This window comes from Rhineura floridana, chromosome 1, assembly GCF_030035675.1.
Source record: "Rhineura floridana isolate rRhiFlo1 chromosome 1, rRhiFlo1.hap2, whole genome shotgun sequence".
NCBI classification, from domain to species: Eukaryota; Metazoa; Chordata; class Lepidosauria; order Squamata; family Rhineuridae; genus Rhineura; species Rhineura floridana.
The window spans coordinates 370235-387905 of NC_084480.1; the positions used below are offsets into that span (position 1 = coordinate 370235).

The 17671-nt window shown below is 52.6% G+C and overlaps 3 protein-coding genes across 5 annotated transcripts in view; 2 read left to right on the top strand and 1 right to left on the bottom strand.

Moving 5' to 3' along the window:
- Positions 1 to 16380, bottom strand: part of TLN1 (talin 1) — a 62182-nt gene extending 45802 nt beyond the window's left edge. For 2 of the 3 annotated variants that reach the window (XM_061612496.1, XM_061612468.1), the window contains exon 1: positions 16274 to 16380. The gene's annotated coding sequence lies outside the window, so the exon portion shown is untranslated. The remainder of the gene's footprint in view (positions 1 to 16273) is intronic. The other variant, XM_061612486.1, reaches the window with a different exon arrangement.
- On the top strand, positions 15584 to 16436 carry LOC133375594 (basic proline-rich protein-like). Its single transcript, XM_061607338.1, has 2 exons — positions 15584 to 15764; positions 15886 to 16436. The coding sequence occupies exons 1-2, from the start codon at positions 15584 to 15586 to the stop codon at positions 16434 to 16436; spliced, it is 732 nt and encodes a 243-aa protein (XP_061463322.1).
- A 14-nt stretch (positions 16437 to 16450) lies between these two features.
- LOC133375596 (uncharacterized) overlaps positions 16451 to 17671 on the top strand; it is a 50188-nt gene continuing 48967 nt past the window's right edge. Inside the window, exon 1 of the mRNA XM_061607339.1 lies at positions 16451 to 16488. Within this exon, the coding sequence (XP_061463323.1) occupies positions 16451 to 16488 (38 nt within the window). The remainder of the gene's footprint in view (positions 16489 to 17671) is intronic.

The window sequence follows — 17671 nt, forward strand, 5'->3', positions numbered from 1 at the left end:
TGCCCAGGACCCGTTTCCCACCATGACCAACCAGATGCATCTTCTGAGAAGCTCAGGAGGCACCCTTACTATCTGGTTCTCAACACCTGCTCCGTACAGGTAGAGTGCCCCTGGACACAGAGGCTCTGTTTGTAGCTGCTATGTCAAATTGCCATTACGCTCATCCATGCCTCTGGCCTGTTCCTCATCTGTTGCAGCAGCCTTTCCTTTGCACCATCCCGGCTTCTTGAATCAACAGAACAAGCCCCCTTTCAGTTTCTCAGGCAGAGACTGGAGGAGGCCTCGTCCCACTGCCCAGTGACCGCTGCCCTCAAAGGGCAAGCAGATTCCAGGGGATGGAGGAGAGCTGGTGCCTCCTCAGGCACATGTGTACACGCACACCCCACTCCTCCAGGGGAGTTTGAGGAGGAATGCTGACATTCCTCAGGGTGAGGTCCCACCGTCTCAGGGACAGTTTCTTTGGACACCGGCCGTGGCCATCACCTCACCAAAGAGACAGATGTCGCAGAGTGGCCCAGTGCAGTTCCATGCTGGCCTTAGGCAGGTCCATCCCTAGAAGGGCTGCCTTGGACACTTCAGGAGGGGAGAGTTGCTGTTGCACTCAGGTCCTGCTTGGGGGGCCTCCCTTTGGGGCAACTGGCCGGCCCCTGTGAGAACAGGGGTCAGGACTAGAGGGGCCCCTGGGGCCTGGTGCAGCTGCTGCAGGGCTCCTCTTACGTTCTCACAACAGAGCTTCAAATTCAAGGCCAGCCACAAAATTGGCTGCCTGAGAATCTGGACCAACATCCTCCACAGGCACCTTGCTGGATGGCCTGATTTAAATGAGAAGCGTAAAAAACACACTGCCCCTTGAAAAAGAGTACAGGACAGAAGCCAAAACAAAGGCTCCGAGTGGTCAGATATCGACGATGCTGCAGGAGAAAGAGTTCCACGCCTCTGGGGGCAGCCAGAAGGAACCACAGAAAGGAGCCACGTTCTTGTGGGTGCTGAGAGTGCACCATTAAAGGGCAAGAGTGCAGGGCCAAGGTCTCATGCCCATTCAGCACCCCAATTCCTAATAGGCTCTGGCCTGGACAAGCCTCCTTCTGCCACCCCAGTCACTTGCACCGTATCCTAATCACGTGGAAGGACCAGCCAGAGGACAGGCCTTTAATGCTGGGGAACCACAGCACAGCCCTCCTCCTCCAGTGTTCTTGAGAAGTATTAGAGAAGACACCCCAGAAGTCAGCCAGCCATCACCTCTTTCCTGGAGCTGGAAAGCCCACCCCTCCTCCCCCAAAATTCAAAGTGCTGGTCATCATCTATAATGCTGTAAAAGACTTGGGACCAGGATCCCCGAGGACCCTGCATGCTTACAAAGGTCTGCTCTAGAGGCTCCTCTTCACCAGGTGAGACTTGCAGGAATGTGGGAGGGGGGCTTCTCTGTCCCCAACCCTGCCTAGCTAGCCAAGGCGCTCATCTTGCCCCCCACTTCCTCATGGGTTTCTGCTGCCCATGAAGACCTTCCTCTTTCAGCAGGCTTTCAACTTGCCAGTTCCCTGGAGAATGCACCGGTGCCCTTTCTTTCTTTCTTTCTTTCTTTCTTTCTTTCTTTCTTTCTTTCTTAAATTTATACCACGACCATCGTTAGCTGTAAGCCACCCTAACAGCTTTTTTTTTTTTTTAATGCAAGGGCAGTTTATAAATATTTTTACACACCAATATAAACAAACTGTTGGGTAGTGTGAAATGGCAACTGGAAGGAAGAGGTGCCTTTGGTTAACGGGGCGGAGCAGCAGGAAGTCCAAGCCAGGATGTGTGGGGCAGGTGCCTTTAAATTGCTCTCAGAAGGGGGCTGGTTTGGGACTGCTGCACTAGAAGGGGCGGGTGAAGTTCCCCCCTCCTGGGGGTCAATTTACTGGTGGGGTAAATCACACCCCTAAAGCCACTATTTTCCTGGAGGGGCAAACGGCTGGTTTGTAAACGGGGTGGGTGGGGGTTGTTACTTCAGGAAAAGATGTGGGGGGGAGGAAGCAGCCTCCTCCACCCCAGTGCAGCAGACCTGATTCAATCTGCCCCTTACAGCTGCTTTTTAAAAGAAATACAGACAAGGACTAATCCAGTTTGGTGCTGACTCCACAGGCCTAGATGGGGAGTGCCCCCCTCAGCTGCAGAGAACCAAGGGAGGTTTCCTGTGGCCTGGCCATGGGAAGGGGGGAGGGTCCGCAGAGGAAAGTGGCATGTGTTGGCAATCCCACCTCCCCCTTTCCTTTAAACGCTACCAGCTCACCCTTGTCAGTCTCAGTTATCTGCAATGGTGCGTTTGCTACAAGCGAGGATGTGTTCAAAGTTCTTTGGGTCCATTTCGAAAGTCTGCATAAAGCCATCAGGCTTCCCTGGAAAGGAAAGGGCTTGCACACCTCCCACTTGCAATTGGGAAGCAGGGTGGGGGTGGGGGAGAGGGGGAGGGGAGGAGGCGCCTGTGCAAGGCCTCCTCTGACAGGAAGTTGTGCAAAGCAGCTCAGCAGGCGGCTCTGCGGGCCTCATTGCAGGCAGGCAGGCAGGCAGGCGCTTACCCGGCCAATCAGCCAGCCACCTCCTGTTCTGGCCATTGTAGTTACAGATCTGAATGAAGAAAGCAGCAGCAGTAGAACCCACTGGGCTCATGTGTAGGGGCAGCCAGGAAGGTGACAGTGGCCCAATTCCTGCCAGAACAGAGAGCGCATGTGTGCATGCCCAGAGTCAGTGCTCAGCTGCTGGGCAAGGCAGGAGCCTCTGGGAACACAGCCAGGCAAAAGTATTTGCAGGTACACCTTGCGTACACACACACACACACTTCCACAAAGTACCTGCTGCTTGTTCCTTGCCCCACACCCACTTCTCCCAGGCAGAGCAGGAAAAGGAGCCTGACTCTGGAAGCAAACACCACAGCTCTCCTACCTCATTTTGCCGCCGCCACCAGGGAAGTCATGGATGTTTCCACAGAGGAGACCAGAAAAACAAAAAAGCAAACTGCTCTTCCCTCTAGCTCTATCCCAGCTGCAATCCCAAGAGGAAAACGGAACGAAAAAGGCGGACAAACTGGCAGATATTACTACTGGGGGGCCAGCGAGCTAGCCAAAGCCTGAACATGCCCTTCCTCACTTATGGGCTTTGCAGCATCAATCAGTGCAAGCATCAGGAGAGGAACTGTGGCATCATCATCATCTTCATTACTGGTAATGCCACCACATGCTGCAGACAACCCACAAAGCACCGCAACAAGCCCATCAATGGCAAGGCAGTTGCTGATGCATCCCAGGCCTGGCTTAGACTGCTCTAGGAAGCAGACTGCCATACTTAAACGCGGCTGCAAGCAAGGGCCCTGAATTCTCATGGCAAGAGGCATTCCTGCACCAAAAGACTCACATCAACTAGGAAGGGCCATGGAACCCGATGTTCCAGTCTGGGTTCAGGCTTGGTTATGGGATTGAATCGGCCTTGACCACCCTGATGGATGACCTTTATCAGGAGAAGGACAGTGGGACTGCAACCCTGTTACTCTTACTTGATCTCTCAGCAGAGCTTTTGAAACCATTGACCATGGTATCCTTCTGGGCCAACTTGGTGAGATGGGTACTGGAGGCACTGTTTTACAGTGGCTCTAATCCTATCTTCAGGGTCATTTTCAGGGAATAGCATTAGGTGATTGTCTTTCGGCCCCCTTGCAGTTGTGCTGTGGGGTGCCGCAGGGTACCATCTTGTCCCTCATGATGTTTAACATTTATATGAAGCCCTTGGGAGCGGTCATCAGGAGATTTGGGGCAAAGTGTCAGCAATACGCTGATGATACCCAGCTCTACTTCTTTGTAACACCTGAATTGGGTGAGGCCATGCAAGCCCTGGACGGCTGCCTGGACTTGGTGGTGGGCTGGATGAGGGCCAATAAACTGAGTCTGAATCTTAGCAAGACGCAGGCACTGTGGGTTGGTGGTTTCCAAGTTCAGATAATTGGTCAGTTGCCTGCTTGGGATGGGATCATACTCCCTCTGAAAGAGCAGGTCCGTAGTCTGGGGGTGCTCCTGGATCCATCTTTGTCGCTAGAGGCCCAGGTGACCTCCATGGCTAGGAGTGCCTTTTGCCAGCTTCGGCTGGTAAGACAGCTGCGCCCGTTTCTGGACCCGGATAGCTTGACCACTGTTGTCCATGAACTGGTAACCTCCAGGCTGGATTACTGTAATGCGTTCTATGTGGGGCTGCCCTTGAGGTTGGTCCGGAAGCTGCAGCTGATCCCCCACTGATTTTTTTAGTATTGCCATTTCTGATGCCAGACTTGCGTCCATTCATTCTATTGCACATAGAGACTGGTCTGTTTGGCCACTGTGGAAAATGCGGAAGGGCAGTTCAGGCAGGTGATGGGACATGGATCTCATTCTGGAGAACATTAGGTGGCCTGTTGCCTGATCAGACATTGGGGGGGGGGAGATGGCATTTGGGTCTGTCGTAGGGTCTGGTCCCCGTGTCCTGACCCTGATGACCAGGGGCCTACTGAAGCCAGAGCTATCAGGCAGGAGCTCACTGAAGTGGATTGTGCAGTGCCAGGACTAGGGCCTGGCCCATCACGGGCCTCTTCCCCTGGGCCCGAGGTGTCTAGTGCCTCCCATGCTGCCTCAACAGTCCGATGGCACAGAGAGCACACCAGGCAAGGGGCAAGGGAGGGTGGGAGAGGGGCCTGCCTTCAGGCTAGAGGGCTGGGCCCTTAGGAGGCCCTAGAACTCCAAAGGGGGACGGATAGAGCCTGGGAGAGGTAGAGGCTCCACAGGCCTCAGCTTACCTCCAGCCCCCTGGGAGCCAGTTGCTCACTGGGAGCTCTCCTTGGTGCTGAGACAACCAACCTGCCTTGCTCCACGGGCTCCTCTTTGGGACTAGAAGAGGAGATGGTCGTGCTCTTGCAACTATAGCCATGCAGGACCACAGCTGGGAAAGAGGAAAAGGCCTGGCAAAACACCAGGCGAGTCAGGATCCTGCCCATCATTCCAGGGTGGGAATAGCCACGCTCTAGCACAACGCTACGCAAAGATAAAGAGCCATGCCACTCAAAAAGGCATTAGTGGGCTGCCCCAGGCATCAGCCCCCTTCCCTGCCATCGGCACCCCCAACAGCTAAATGGATCCTGAGCAGCCCAGTGGCCATCTGGAACAACGCACCAACAGACTATAAGCCCCATGATGGACTGGAGCTCCTTGTGCAGAATGCTCTATGGCAATGATGACAACCGAGAACTCTCTGCCCCCATTGCTTCAGAGCAGTGCTGGCCAGTAGAGCTTCCATGCTGGCATTTCTGACCGCGTTTGCCTGGACAGGGAATCATAGAATCATAAAATAGTAGAGTTGGAAGGGGCCTATAAGGCCATCAAGCCCAACCCCCTGCTCAATGCAGGAATCCGAATCAAAGCATTCCTGACAGATGGCTGTCCAGCTATCTCTTGAGAGGGTCTCTTTGCTAGTTCTTCTGGACCTCTCAGTGGCTTTCAGTACCACAGACTGGCATCTTTCTAGAGTATCTGTCCAGGATGGGAACTGGGGACCCTGCCTTGTGGAGGGTCATGCCCCATCGGGCTGACACAGGAAGCTGCCTTGCATCAGGCCAGGCCACTGGTCCATCTAGCTCAGTATTGTTTACACTGACTGGCAGCGGCTCTCCAGGGTTTCAGGAAGAAGTCTCTCCCAGCCCAACCTGGAGACACCACTGGGAATTGAACCTGAGACCTTCTGCATGCAAGGCAGAGGCTCTGCCCCTGAGCTACAGCCCTTCCCCACGGAGATGGGCTGAAGTTGCCGATCAGGAGACTTGGAATTCAGATGGCTGTTCTCCTACTCTTGAGGAGACCACAGTAAGGCAATGTGAAACTGGCACTTTTGCCCTGGGTGTCCAATAAGTGGGTGGTGGCAGCAGAGACAGAACAAGAGCTTGGTGCTACTGAGCTGCCCCACTGGGTTGCTGCTAGAGCAGGGGCTGCCCTACCCTTGCAGCCACGATGCAAATACCCAGAGCTGCCAGTTGTGTGTTATACTACAAAATACTGGTAGCAAATAAATTGGCTACTGCTGAAGCAGGACTTGGAAGCCATTTTGTCCCAGCAGCAGCCAGGAGCTCCCATTTCCCACCAGTAGCTGCATGCATGGGCACACACGCACATGTGCTGAGCACTGCGCTTTAGGATGCGGTCAGGAAAGATGTTGGTTCTGCCTGCAACTCCCATGGCTATCATGTAAACAGGAGAGGAGAAGGAATGCCCCGAGTGATGTCTGTTCATGACATTTCTGCCTGCTGGTTGGTGCTTTCCATGCACATTTGGAAGAGGAGCTCTCCAGGGACCACAGAGGGAGTGATGGACAGCTACACAGCAGCCACAGGAAAGCCTGGCTATGTTTCTGTTCCCCCAGCATTGCTACTTGTGCTGTTAAACTTTGCCTTGGCTTCCACTGATACAAGAAACAGCTGGCGGCAAGACACCACTCTGGGGCCAAAGCACTGGGCTGCTGAAGAGACTCCTGCCTACCCCTTTCTTAGACCTTGTTACTTGTCTGACTTTCTACAGGAAACTCGTTCACATCCAACCTGTATAACTGAAACTTGGACATCGACTGATGCAGGGAACCCAGGGAGAAGAGCAAGACACAACCCACCCTGCCTGGTGGAGGCAAAAGCCTTCTGCCTCCAGCACTGGCCAGCCAGGGCATAAAGGACAAGCACTTTTCTCTCCCCCAACCCAAGCCATCCCCAAACATGAAGGTGACATTTAATTAGTATGGCTTTAAAAAGTGTTGATTAACAGGCCTGTCCTTGATGGGGCTGACTCCAGCTAGCAGGCCCCACTTTCTGGAAGGGAGTTCTGTAAGTTAAGTGCGTGTTGTACACAGAAGACCCTCATCTCCAGAGTTGTGCTTGGTGGTGAAAAATGTCTCTTGCCACTCCTTGAATGCTATGTCAGGGTAGCCAGAACTTCCCAAAGTGATGAGGTTCCAGTTACAGTCAACTCTGCAGGGGCCTGAAACGAGTGAACCACAGACACCCTTCATGAAAGAGGGCTGAGATATTCATGTGAGAGCAGAAATGTGCAAGGCAGGTAGTGGTGGAGACTGAGCTTGTGTAACAGGAAACTGATTCAAGAAGCAAATCAGTCACTGCCTAGCCCCCTTCCCTTGCATCACTCAACCGAACAGCCCTTTGGGGGAGATCTCACATGCCTCTGCGACAGCTAGCCCAGTCAGCACTGGAGAAAAATCCTGGATGCCGCAGAAATGATTGCCTTGCTGCATCAGGTATGGCTCGCATGCATATTCTCCCCCAAAACATCAGGATCCTTTCCCCACCCGAGGAAGCTGCCAGTCTTTGGTGAGTCGAGCTCCGTGCTGTCTACACTCACTGGCTGTGCCTCTCCCGGGCTTCCAGCAAGGGTTTCCTCCCAGCCCTAACTGGGGTTGCCACTGGGACAGGACCGGAGGCCCTCCAGATGCAAAGCAGACGGTCTATTATCATTTACCATTTTCATTTGCTTCTCACATTTACACCCCACCTTCCTTTTGACACAGAGCCCTAGGTGGCATACATGTGGTTCCTAGGCAGTCTCCCATCCAGGCACTGGCCAGCCCCAGGGAGGCCCATCTAGCTCAGCATCCCCTTTGCACAGTGGCCAACCAGTTGCACATGAAACCCACCAGCAGGACCTCAGCACATAGAGCACTCTCTCCTCCTGCGATTTCTGGCAACTGACTATGGAGGCAGAGCATAGTCATCAGGGTGAGTAGCCACTGATTGCCTTGCCCTCCATGAATTTGGCCTAATCCTCTTTTAAAGCCCTCCACGTTGGTGGCCAGCCCTGCCTCTTGTGCAAATTCCATAGTTTACTATGCGCTGCATGAAGAAGTCCTTTTTTTTGTCTGTCCTGAATCTTCCAACGTTCAGCTTCATTGGATGTCCAGGAGTTCTAGTGTTACAAGAGAGGGAGAAAAGCTTTTCTCTATCCACTCTCTATTCCATGCATAATTTTACACACTTCTATCATGTCGCCTCTTACTTGCCTTTTCTCTAAACTAAAAAGCCCCAAATAGTGCAACTTTTCCTCATAAGGCAGTCACTCCATCCCCTTGACCATTCCAGGTGCCCTTTCCGAACCTTTTCCAGCTCTACAAAATCCTTTTTAAAGTAAGGCGGCCAGAACTGTACACGGTATTCCAAATGCGGCCACACCATAGATTTATACAATGGCATAATGATATTGACAGTTTTATTTTCAGTACCGTTCCTAATGATCCCTAGCATGGAATTTGCCTTTTTCACAGCTGCCGCACGCTGGGTCAACATCTTCATTGAGCTACTCACTACAATCTCAAGGTCTCGTTCCTGGTCAGTCACTGCCAGTTCAGATCCCAGGAGAGTATATGTGAAATTAAGATTTTTGCCCCAACATGCATCGCTTTACACTTGCTCACATTAAATTGCATTTGCCATTTTACAGCCCATTCACTCCAAGTGGAGACATTCTTTTGGAGCTCTTTGCAATCCATTTTTATTTTAACAACCCTGAACAATTTAGTATCATCAGCAAACTTGGGTCACCTCCCTGCTCAATCTTAACTCTAGATCATTTACGAACAAGTTAAAAAGCACAGGTCCAAATACTGATCCTTGGGAACACCATTTTTTGAAGGAAGTTTTCTTGACTCTAATAGTTTCTTTGACTCTGCTCGTTGACCCCGCTGGTATCCTCTTGCCCTGGCGGTACCTTTCCTGATCCGCAGTATTCACTCCAGCTGAACGTCTGTTATTGTGTTTTTAAACAACTCCCAAGCATTATGGAGTGATTTGACCCTCTGGACTTTGCCTTTCAACTTTCTTATTACCTATCCCCTCATTTGGGAGAAAGTTTCCTCTTTCAAAATCAAATATGACTCTGTTGGATTTTCTTGGCAATTGGCCATTTACATGTATGTTTAATTTAATAGCCCTATGGTCACTGCTCCCAATCAGTTCGACAACACTTGCATCTGGCACCAGGTCCTGGGTGCCACTTAAGTCCCCAGTCGCTGTCCCTCTGGTCAGTTCTAGGACACAGTCACTTTAAGGTATCTAGAAATTTCACCTCTTTGTCACGACTGGAACCCATATGTAGCCAGTCTATGTCAGGGTAGTTGAAGTCACCCATTACTAAACATTTCCTAGTTTGGATGCTTGTTCAGTTTCATTTTTCATCTCAAGATCTCCCCTCAGCATTTTTGTCAAGGGGACGACAGGACATCCTCTTGGGGCCCGATATCACCACCCACAGCGATTCTGTGGTGGAGCCTGCCTCTTCAAGGATTCACTTGCTGGATTCAGTGCCCTCTTTCACATACAGAGCGGCATCACCTTCAATACGGTCCTTGCAATACAGTTTATATCCAGGGATAACTGTGTCCCTCTGGTTTTCTCCATTCCACCATGTTTTCATGATGCTCACTATACCAATGCTCTCCTCGAAGACCAAGCGCTCCAGTTCCGCCATCTTGGTTCTGAGGCTTCAGCATATAGACATTTGCATAGAGCCTCTCTTCTAATGGCTTTGGCCCTTTTGGTTTGGCCTGCGGTACTTCGGTTTCTCAGGATTGCTGTCCTGCACCTGACCCTTCAACGATGCCTAGTTCTGCACCTACTCCATTTAAACTTCCATCATTTTTATGTCTTTGTCCTGGGGGGGAAGAGATTTGTTTTGAACCAGACCCCCCTCAGCTCCTGTCAGCTTTCCCCCAATCAGTTTAAAAGCTGCTTTGCCACCAGCAGTCTGTTTCCATCCCAGTTCAAGTGGAGCCCGTCCCTTTTGTACAGGCTTGTAAGGCCAACGAGTCCAACCCCCTGCTCCTGATTTGCCTGCTTGTGCAAACAATGTACTCCTGCAAAAGGCACCAGAAAGCACTTCCGACCATTTATGAGAAACACAAGGAGCAAAAGATTCAGAGCCACAGCAATGGCAGCTGGCTGACGTTTATTCTGAGGTGCCCACAGTGGCAACAGCCGGAGACGCCAGCTTTCCAGAATGCCCACAGCAAGATATTTCTTGATTTGTAAGCCGTTCTGGCAGCTTTTCCAGCTCAAGGTAGAAATGCTTTGAGTACCCCCTTCTCAAGGGGCACCCTTCTGGGTACTGCACCTCTCCGTGGGAAGAACTGAACAGCTGCATCTTCACCAAACAGGCTGCTTCACACAGGTGCAGAGTGGGCTACAACTGGCATTCCCAACTTAACGGCTTGTAGCCAACCAAGTCATTGCACCATACAACAACTGCTGTTCACCCAATGAACTTCCCCACCCCTGCAGCAAATCTGCTATGGAGGTCCCCCCAATCCTCTAGGGCAGATTGGGGGGCATGGGAGAGGAGAGATTTGTTGGATACGCCACAAGGGCTTAAAGTAAGTACAGAAACAATACCTGCCCCCCTCCCAAGATGCCTGTTTACCAAGCTGCACCCTCCACTGGTTGTCCTCACATTTGGGCCCCCACAGAGAAGCGACAAACAGCCCTGCAGCTCTCTCATTCAGAGTGGGGAGGAGGTGGAGAACAACTGCTCTGCAAGGCTTAGGGTGCAACCCTAAAGACAGTTACTTGGGAGTAAAGCTCCCCTGAACTCAAAGGGACTTACTTCTGAGTAAATATGCATAAAATTGCACTGCGCAATCCTCAAATCTGGAGCAGACTCTCACCAATTTCAATGTAAGCACTACAACCTAAAGGTGAACAATGATAAACACATGCCCAATCTTTAAAAACAGATTCTAAACCCAGAAAAGAGATCAAATGATGGAAGATCCTATTGCAGGGTCCTTAACACACATTATAAGACGTCTTACAAGTATTTATTTAATTAATTTATGAAAATATTTGTCTCCTGCCTTTCTGACTTCTCTCGAAGATGCTCATGGTGGTTAATATGCTTAAGCATGGAAAAAGAGAGACCAGGACAGGCAGCAACAAAGAAAAAGGAAGTGGGGTGTCCCCAGATGGCAAACAGCCAGGCCCAAGCCCCCTTCGCCATTCCCAACCTCTAGACAGTCCTCCTCCTCACTCAGCCTTTTTGCCACCCTGAGCTCCTACTGGGAGGAAGGGCAGGATATACATTTAAGTATTATTAATAATACTATAACAACAACAAGAATCTTTTCATGGGCCATTGAAGTCCAACTGATTTTGAGTTGGACAGGAGCAGAGAAAACTGGAAAGGTGAGGAAAGATGCTATATACGCTTTGAAATTATCTTAACAAAATGCTGGCCTTTGCACACACACACACACACACCCATAAAAAAGTGAAGCAGATTCCACAGACAGACACACACACACACACTCCCCTCAGGAAGTTCATTCATTTCATTTCATTTAATTACATTTCTAGACCGCCCTATAGCAGAAAGCTCTCAGGGCGGTGTACAACAAATAAAATCACAATTAAAATATGAGCAAGTGTGAAAAATATAACATGATAAAAATCCGAAATAGAATTGCCATTGAGTTTATAAATTAAAATCCATATTAGGTTTAAAATTAAATTTAAAATGTTTAAAAAGCCTGGGCGAAAAGGTAGGTTTTTACCTGGCGCCGAAAAGATAACAAAGAAGGCGCTAGGCGTATCTCGTCTGGGAGGGCATTCCATAGTTCGGGGGCCACCACCGAGAAGGCCCTAGATCTAGTTGTTGATCTCCGGGCCTCTTTATGAGTTGGGACCCGGAGAAGGGCCTTCGACGTCGAGCGTAGTGAACGGGTAGGTACATAGCGAGAGAGGCGTTCCACCAGGTATTGCGGTCCGATGCCATTTAGGGCTTTATAGGTAAGAACCAACACTTTGAATCTGGCCCGGAAACATATCGGTAGCCTGCCCAAGTCTCCTGCCCAAGGGCGCCAGCCTTTGGCCTCCACGGCTGCCTTGTCCAGCTTCATCCCAGCACTTGCAAAGCAAGCAGAAGATTCCAACAGTGAGAGGGAAACTGTGCTGCAAGCATTCTCTCCCCCCCCCCAAGCTAAGGAGTAAACAATGACTGCTACCAAATATGGAATTCGTAGCCAGCCACAGTCCAGGCCTCCTCCAGCCAGCAGAGTCAGAAGACACAGGAAACAGCAACAGGAGGGGAAAGCCCCTGGTGGGTGGGGGTGGGGGTTAAATGCAAAATGTAGCATGAAGACCTGCCCAGCGATGTAAAAGGGGGAGCCTGGACAGAGGGAAACAATGGTAAGAACGTAAGAAGAGCCCTGTGGGGCCTGTCTAGTCCAGCATCCTGCTCTCACCATGGCCAACCAGGTGCCCCCAACGGGGAGCCCCCAACAGGACCTGAGCACAGCAGCCGTAGCACTCCCCCCCTTGCAAGCCCAGCAACGGGTATTCAGAGCCTTCAGCCTCCAACTGTGGAGGCAGAGTGCAGCCATCATGTCCAGTGGCCCTGACAGCTTCATCCTCCACAAATCTGTCTAATCTTCTTTTAAAGCCCTCCAAGTTGGTGGCCAGCACTGCATCTTGTGGGAGCGAATTCCATAGTTTCAGCATGTGCTGCATGAAGGAGGACTCTCTCTTGTCGGTCCTGAATCTTCCATCATTCCAATCATTGCCAAGTGTATTTAATTCCAGCAAGTTATTTGCCTACAGGAAAGCTAAACTTAAGGCAATTTATAACAATATTCACGCCCACACCGTGTTCTAAAGCAAATTCAAAAAGGAGCCGCAGACTTTCCTCCCTCTGCCAAGGGCATGAAATGTTTTGCTCCCTGAAGACCACAGCCCCTCCAGGGGGGCTCCATGTCTCTTCCTCACCAGGGGTGTAGTCGTCCAGAGTCTCAAAGGGTCTTAGACCCTTTACTTTTTTGGGAGCAAGGCTAGTCAGCCACTGAGAAGACTCTTCTCAGTAGCTAACACCTTCCCCTTTCATGCTGATTGGCTCCTAGGAATGTCTGTTGTGGGAGAAGACATTAACAAGGTTCTCATTTTCAACTCGGCATGAAAAAGGGGGGAGGGGAGGGGCTGTGACTAACACGAAGGGACCCTGCACTTCTGACTCAGCCAATGCACTGCTGTTCCCCACCCCCTCCACACACAGACACAGACCGCTCTGGGTCCTTATCCTTCACAGGCTGGATGCCATGCATTCCTGTGCTTGCACTAGGGTGGCCAGAGGTCCTGACCGACCGGAGACTCCAGAGGCCCAGGAAACCAGGATGCCCCACACTGCAGCCAGGACCAGCCCAAGGCATTTCCTGCTTCTCCTTCTGATCTTGCTGTCATTTGCTATTGACATTCCCATTCCACAGAAACCACAGAGGGCTCCGGAGAATGCTGCTCTGAACTGGAGGCCACAGAGTGTTCTCCCCACATGCGTCTGGGGTGCATCTGAGGGGCCTCCTCCTCCAAGATAGGAGGAGAGATATGGTAGCACATGAAAGGCTGTTACATAGAGGAGGGCCGGGATCTCTTCTCAATCGTTCCAGAGTGCAGGTCACGGAATAATGGGCTCAAGTTGCAGGAAGCCAGATTTCGACTGGACATCAGGAAAAACTTCCTAACTGTTAGAGCCATACGACAATAGAACCAATGACCTAGAGAGGTAATGGGCTCTCCGACACTGGAGGCCTTCAAGAGGCAGCTGGACAGCAATCTGTCAGGAATGCTTTGATTTGGATTCCTGCATTGAGCAGGGGGTTGGACTTGATGGCCTTATAGGCCCCTTCCAACTTTACTGTTCTATGATTCTAAGTGGGCTGCCATATAGTCTCCCAGACCTTCCCACTTCCAGCCTTCAGCTGCACTCTCCCTGGCAAGGTCTGGTCAGTTTCACCACATGGGTCTCCCCATGGCAAGATTAGGGATGAATAAGACACAAGGCTGCGCTCTCTGGAGCGTGCCTGTTCTTCCCAACACAGGCCCTGCAAGTGGAGCAGTGAGAGAGGGCTGGCTGTGTTCTCCACCCACCAGAGCCTCCCTACCGGCACAATCGCCACCTTGTTCTGAGATCAGTGTGCTAGGCAGCCAGCGCAGGGCGCCATTATGAACAGCTCAGAGGATCCGGGGGCTCGTTGGGGGAGCAAGGAGGATCCCACGCACCCCATGGGGGAAGAACCTTGGCGATTCAGAAGCCCCAAACAAAGTGGGCCAAGGTGGACGGAGATGATCCCCGCAAGGGAATGTAACATCAGTTTCTGAATGTTCAAAACACAAATTAGATACGGAACCAGGACAACAGCAACTTTACAAATAAGGAAATGCATCAAGCAGAGACCAGAGCAGAAAAATAGAAGTAGGTTAATGAAACAAATTAGGTACAACTTAACTGAAATAAAAACTAGCAACATATGCCACAATCAGGATGCCCTGTGGAGCAAATATGACATCAAACAACTTACAGTTGTTTTTCATTGCAATTTGGTGAGAGCTTTTTACATTTAAAAAATTGTTCCACTTTTCCCTGTAGACTCTGCCCTGGTTTATTTCTGAGTTCTCATTACACAAGGAAAACAGAGTTTGGGGCTACAAAATGATGAGGGCAGCCTTTTTAGAAAGAAGCTCCAGAAACTAGATCTGGATCTCTGAATATAACAGGCAACAAATACGGGCAGAGGATCTTGGTGCAAAAAAGGAGCCTAAGGGTGAGAGGAGCAAACTGAAGCTGCCAAAGGATAAAGAGAAAATGCAGAAGGGCAGAAGAGGAGGATGAGTAACCCATGGCTGACTGGAAGTTCATCAAGTGCGGAAGGAGGAGGAAGAGGAGGGCAGCTGGGCTCCCTAACACACCCCACCCCACCCAATGAAGCTGGAAAAATGATGCATATGACCGACCGGTGCAAACCAAGGGAAATCAAACCCACCGTCAGAGAGTTTCAAAAGAGGCAGCAAAACCTAGAAAGCCAGGGGGAAGCAGGCACTTTATCCACTCCCCGCAGCTGCCACCACCCCTGCCGGTGCTCCCGGCCACTGCGAGTGGGGAGCCCCCTCTGGCGATGAGGAACCCTGCAGGTCAAGCGTGGCAGCCCCACGAGAAAAAGGGGGCTCTTTCTTTGGCGCTAAACTGAGCGGGCGCGTCTCCGGACCAGCGCCCGGCAGCTGGCTTGTCCCCGTTAAGGAGGCCGATCCGGGGGCCGGGAAGGGGGCACCGAACGGAGCCTGGGCGAGGGAAGGCACCGGCTTCAGCCTCCCGTTAAAAGCTGGGGGAGGGGGAGCTGAGCGCCCTGCCGGAGGCCCCGGATTGCAGAGAGCGCGATTCCCGCGGGTTGCTTCAGCGGGAGGAAGACGAGGACTGATTCACTTCCTGCCAAAGGGGCCTGCCGCCCGCCCGTCCACAAGCAGAGCCCTCGAGGACCGCGCCCTTGGCTAGCCACAGCCCTCCTCCGGAGCGCCTCAAGGCGCAGGCGGGAGAGAGGGAGAGGGGCGGGGGGGGGAAGCAGGCCCGGCAGGGGGCACTGTGGGAGAGGGGGCAAGCGGTAGACTCCCGGCAGGCCCGCCCCAGAGGAGACCCTGAACGAGCCGCCCTCCCCTGGCCCGGCCCGCGGAGAGGGAGCCCGAGGCGCCTGCCTCGCCTATACAGGGCAAGTGCCGCCCGGGCGCGGGGATCGGATGTTTGTACACATCTGGGAGTCACGTGCGAAGTCAGGACCGGACCGAACAGGAGAAGGCGCCCGCCGCCCGTCCTGTCCCTTCGCCAGGAGCACCCTCTGCAAAGGCGCCCGAGCACCCGCCGAGCAGCGCAGGCGGCAGCAGACAGCCCCCTCCACGAACCTCTTCGGGGTGGGGTGGGGTGGGGTGGGGGAGGATCAGTGCACGGCCTAGCGGGAGGGGAGGGGTGCTGCGAAAGCTCCACGCTGGCAGCTGCCGGGCAGAGACCCTTCCTCCCTCCGCGAAACCCTCCCCGAGGGCAGCGGAATCTGCCTGGGCCTCGCCCGCGACTGCAGCAGCCCCGCGGGCAGGAAGGGACGGGCCTGCCCCACCACCGACGCTAGGAGTTGCTGCCAAGCGCCAAGGAAGCAGCGGCCCGCCGACGGACGGGGCGCGCCAGACACGCGAGGAGGTGCGGCTGCACCCACGACGGCGCCACCTCCGACACGCGCCCGGGAAGGGGGCAGCCCCAGGGAGCGCGGGCCAAAGGGAACCCCCTCCGCGCCGTCTGGCTTCTCCCCGCCCGCTCCTTGAGGCGCCCCCTCGGGACAGGGAGGACATCGCCCCCACCCCAAAACCAATTAATTCCGCTCAGAAGCAGGAAAGAAAGAGTTGTCCCCCCGCGCGGAATGAGGAGGGGCGCCTTCCTACCTGGGGGACGCGGCGGAGGCTCCTGCGGGCGCCACTGGATTCTGGGTGGGGGAGGAGCGAGGGGGACGGAGCGCGACCTCCTCGCCGTCCTCCCCCGACAGCCACGCCCCCTGCAGCAAGAGAAACTATTGCTCGCCCCTGCACATGCCCAGAGCCACCCTGAAGCCTCGGCACGCCATGTTGGATGCGGGCGTCCGGAGCTTTATCCATAAAAGGTGCCTCTTTTTTTCTGCGGCAGCCATTTTTGGTAGGGGCATCAGACGATCACCTATCTGGAAGAGCCATGTTGGTTTTGGGCAATGAGGTCGCCGTTTAAAGGGCCGAGACGAACGTCTGTTAAAGAATAGAAGCACAATAGCGCCTCCAGCCATCAGGGTGCAACCTGGGGAAGCCGGGCACCCAGAGGGGGCTACCCCAGCACACTGCAGTTAATTATTATTTATTACATGTTAATCCCACCTTTCCTCCAAGGAACTCAAGGTGGCATACATAGTTCTCCCTCTCAATTTTATCCTCACAACAACCCTGTGAAGTAGGTTAAGCTGAGATTATGACTGGCCCCCAAGGTAACCCTGTGAGTTTCATGGCTGAGTTGGGATTTGAACCCTGGTCTCCCAGGTCCCACTCCAACACTGTAACCACTACAGGACGTCGGCTCAGTGAGCCAAGGCCAGGCAGATTCTCACCAAGCACAGAACTAGCCTAACCCTGGGCTCATCCAGACGACTGCAAAATGTGTGACATGACCGCTTTCGCACAACCGCGGAAAATGCGATACACTTTTAAAAAGCGTGAATCATCCGCGGTTCCTTCGGCCACTTGGATGCAATACCGCGGATTTAAGAGATGATGCTGTTGCATGAGCAGTCCTGGGGCGGTTCCCCAGTCCCCCTCCTCTTTTCCAGCCAATCCTGTCCTTTGCACGTTTGCGCTTGTGTGGAAACATCGCCCGGGAAAACGTGGCCAATCAGTGCTGTTGGATATACTGCGCAGGTGCAGAAATGCAGGTTTGCGCAGAAGCAGGAAGTCATGGTGGAAAAGCTGTTTAACCGTTTTGGATTAACATGATTGCAGAAATGCAAGAAAGCATATTTGTGAAAGCAGCAGAAGGAAGGGGAAACTGGAAGGGGAAACACAAATCACTTTTGCACCCAAATTATGATGTACTTGCAGGGGCTTATAAATGGCTGCAATAGGGAGTGTTTGGCAAGCCGAAAAGGGAAATATCCAAGAAGCCGCTTGCTAAATGGAGTAACTTTTCTGCTTTACCACGAATGCGCATTTCTGCAAGACTTGCCAAGCAGATATGCTGCTATAGGTGCTCTGTCACAGAGCTATAGCCTTTCGCCCATAGCAACGGAATTAGCTGCGATCCTGACTTATGGCTAACTGTAACCA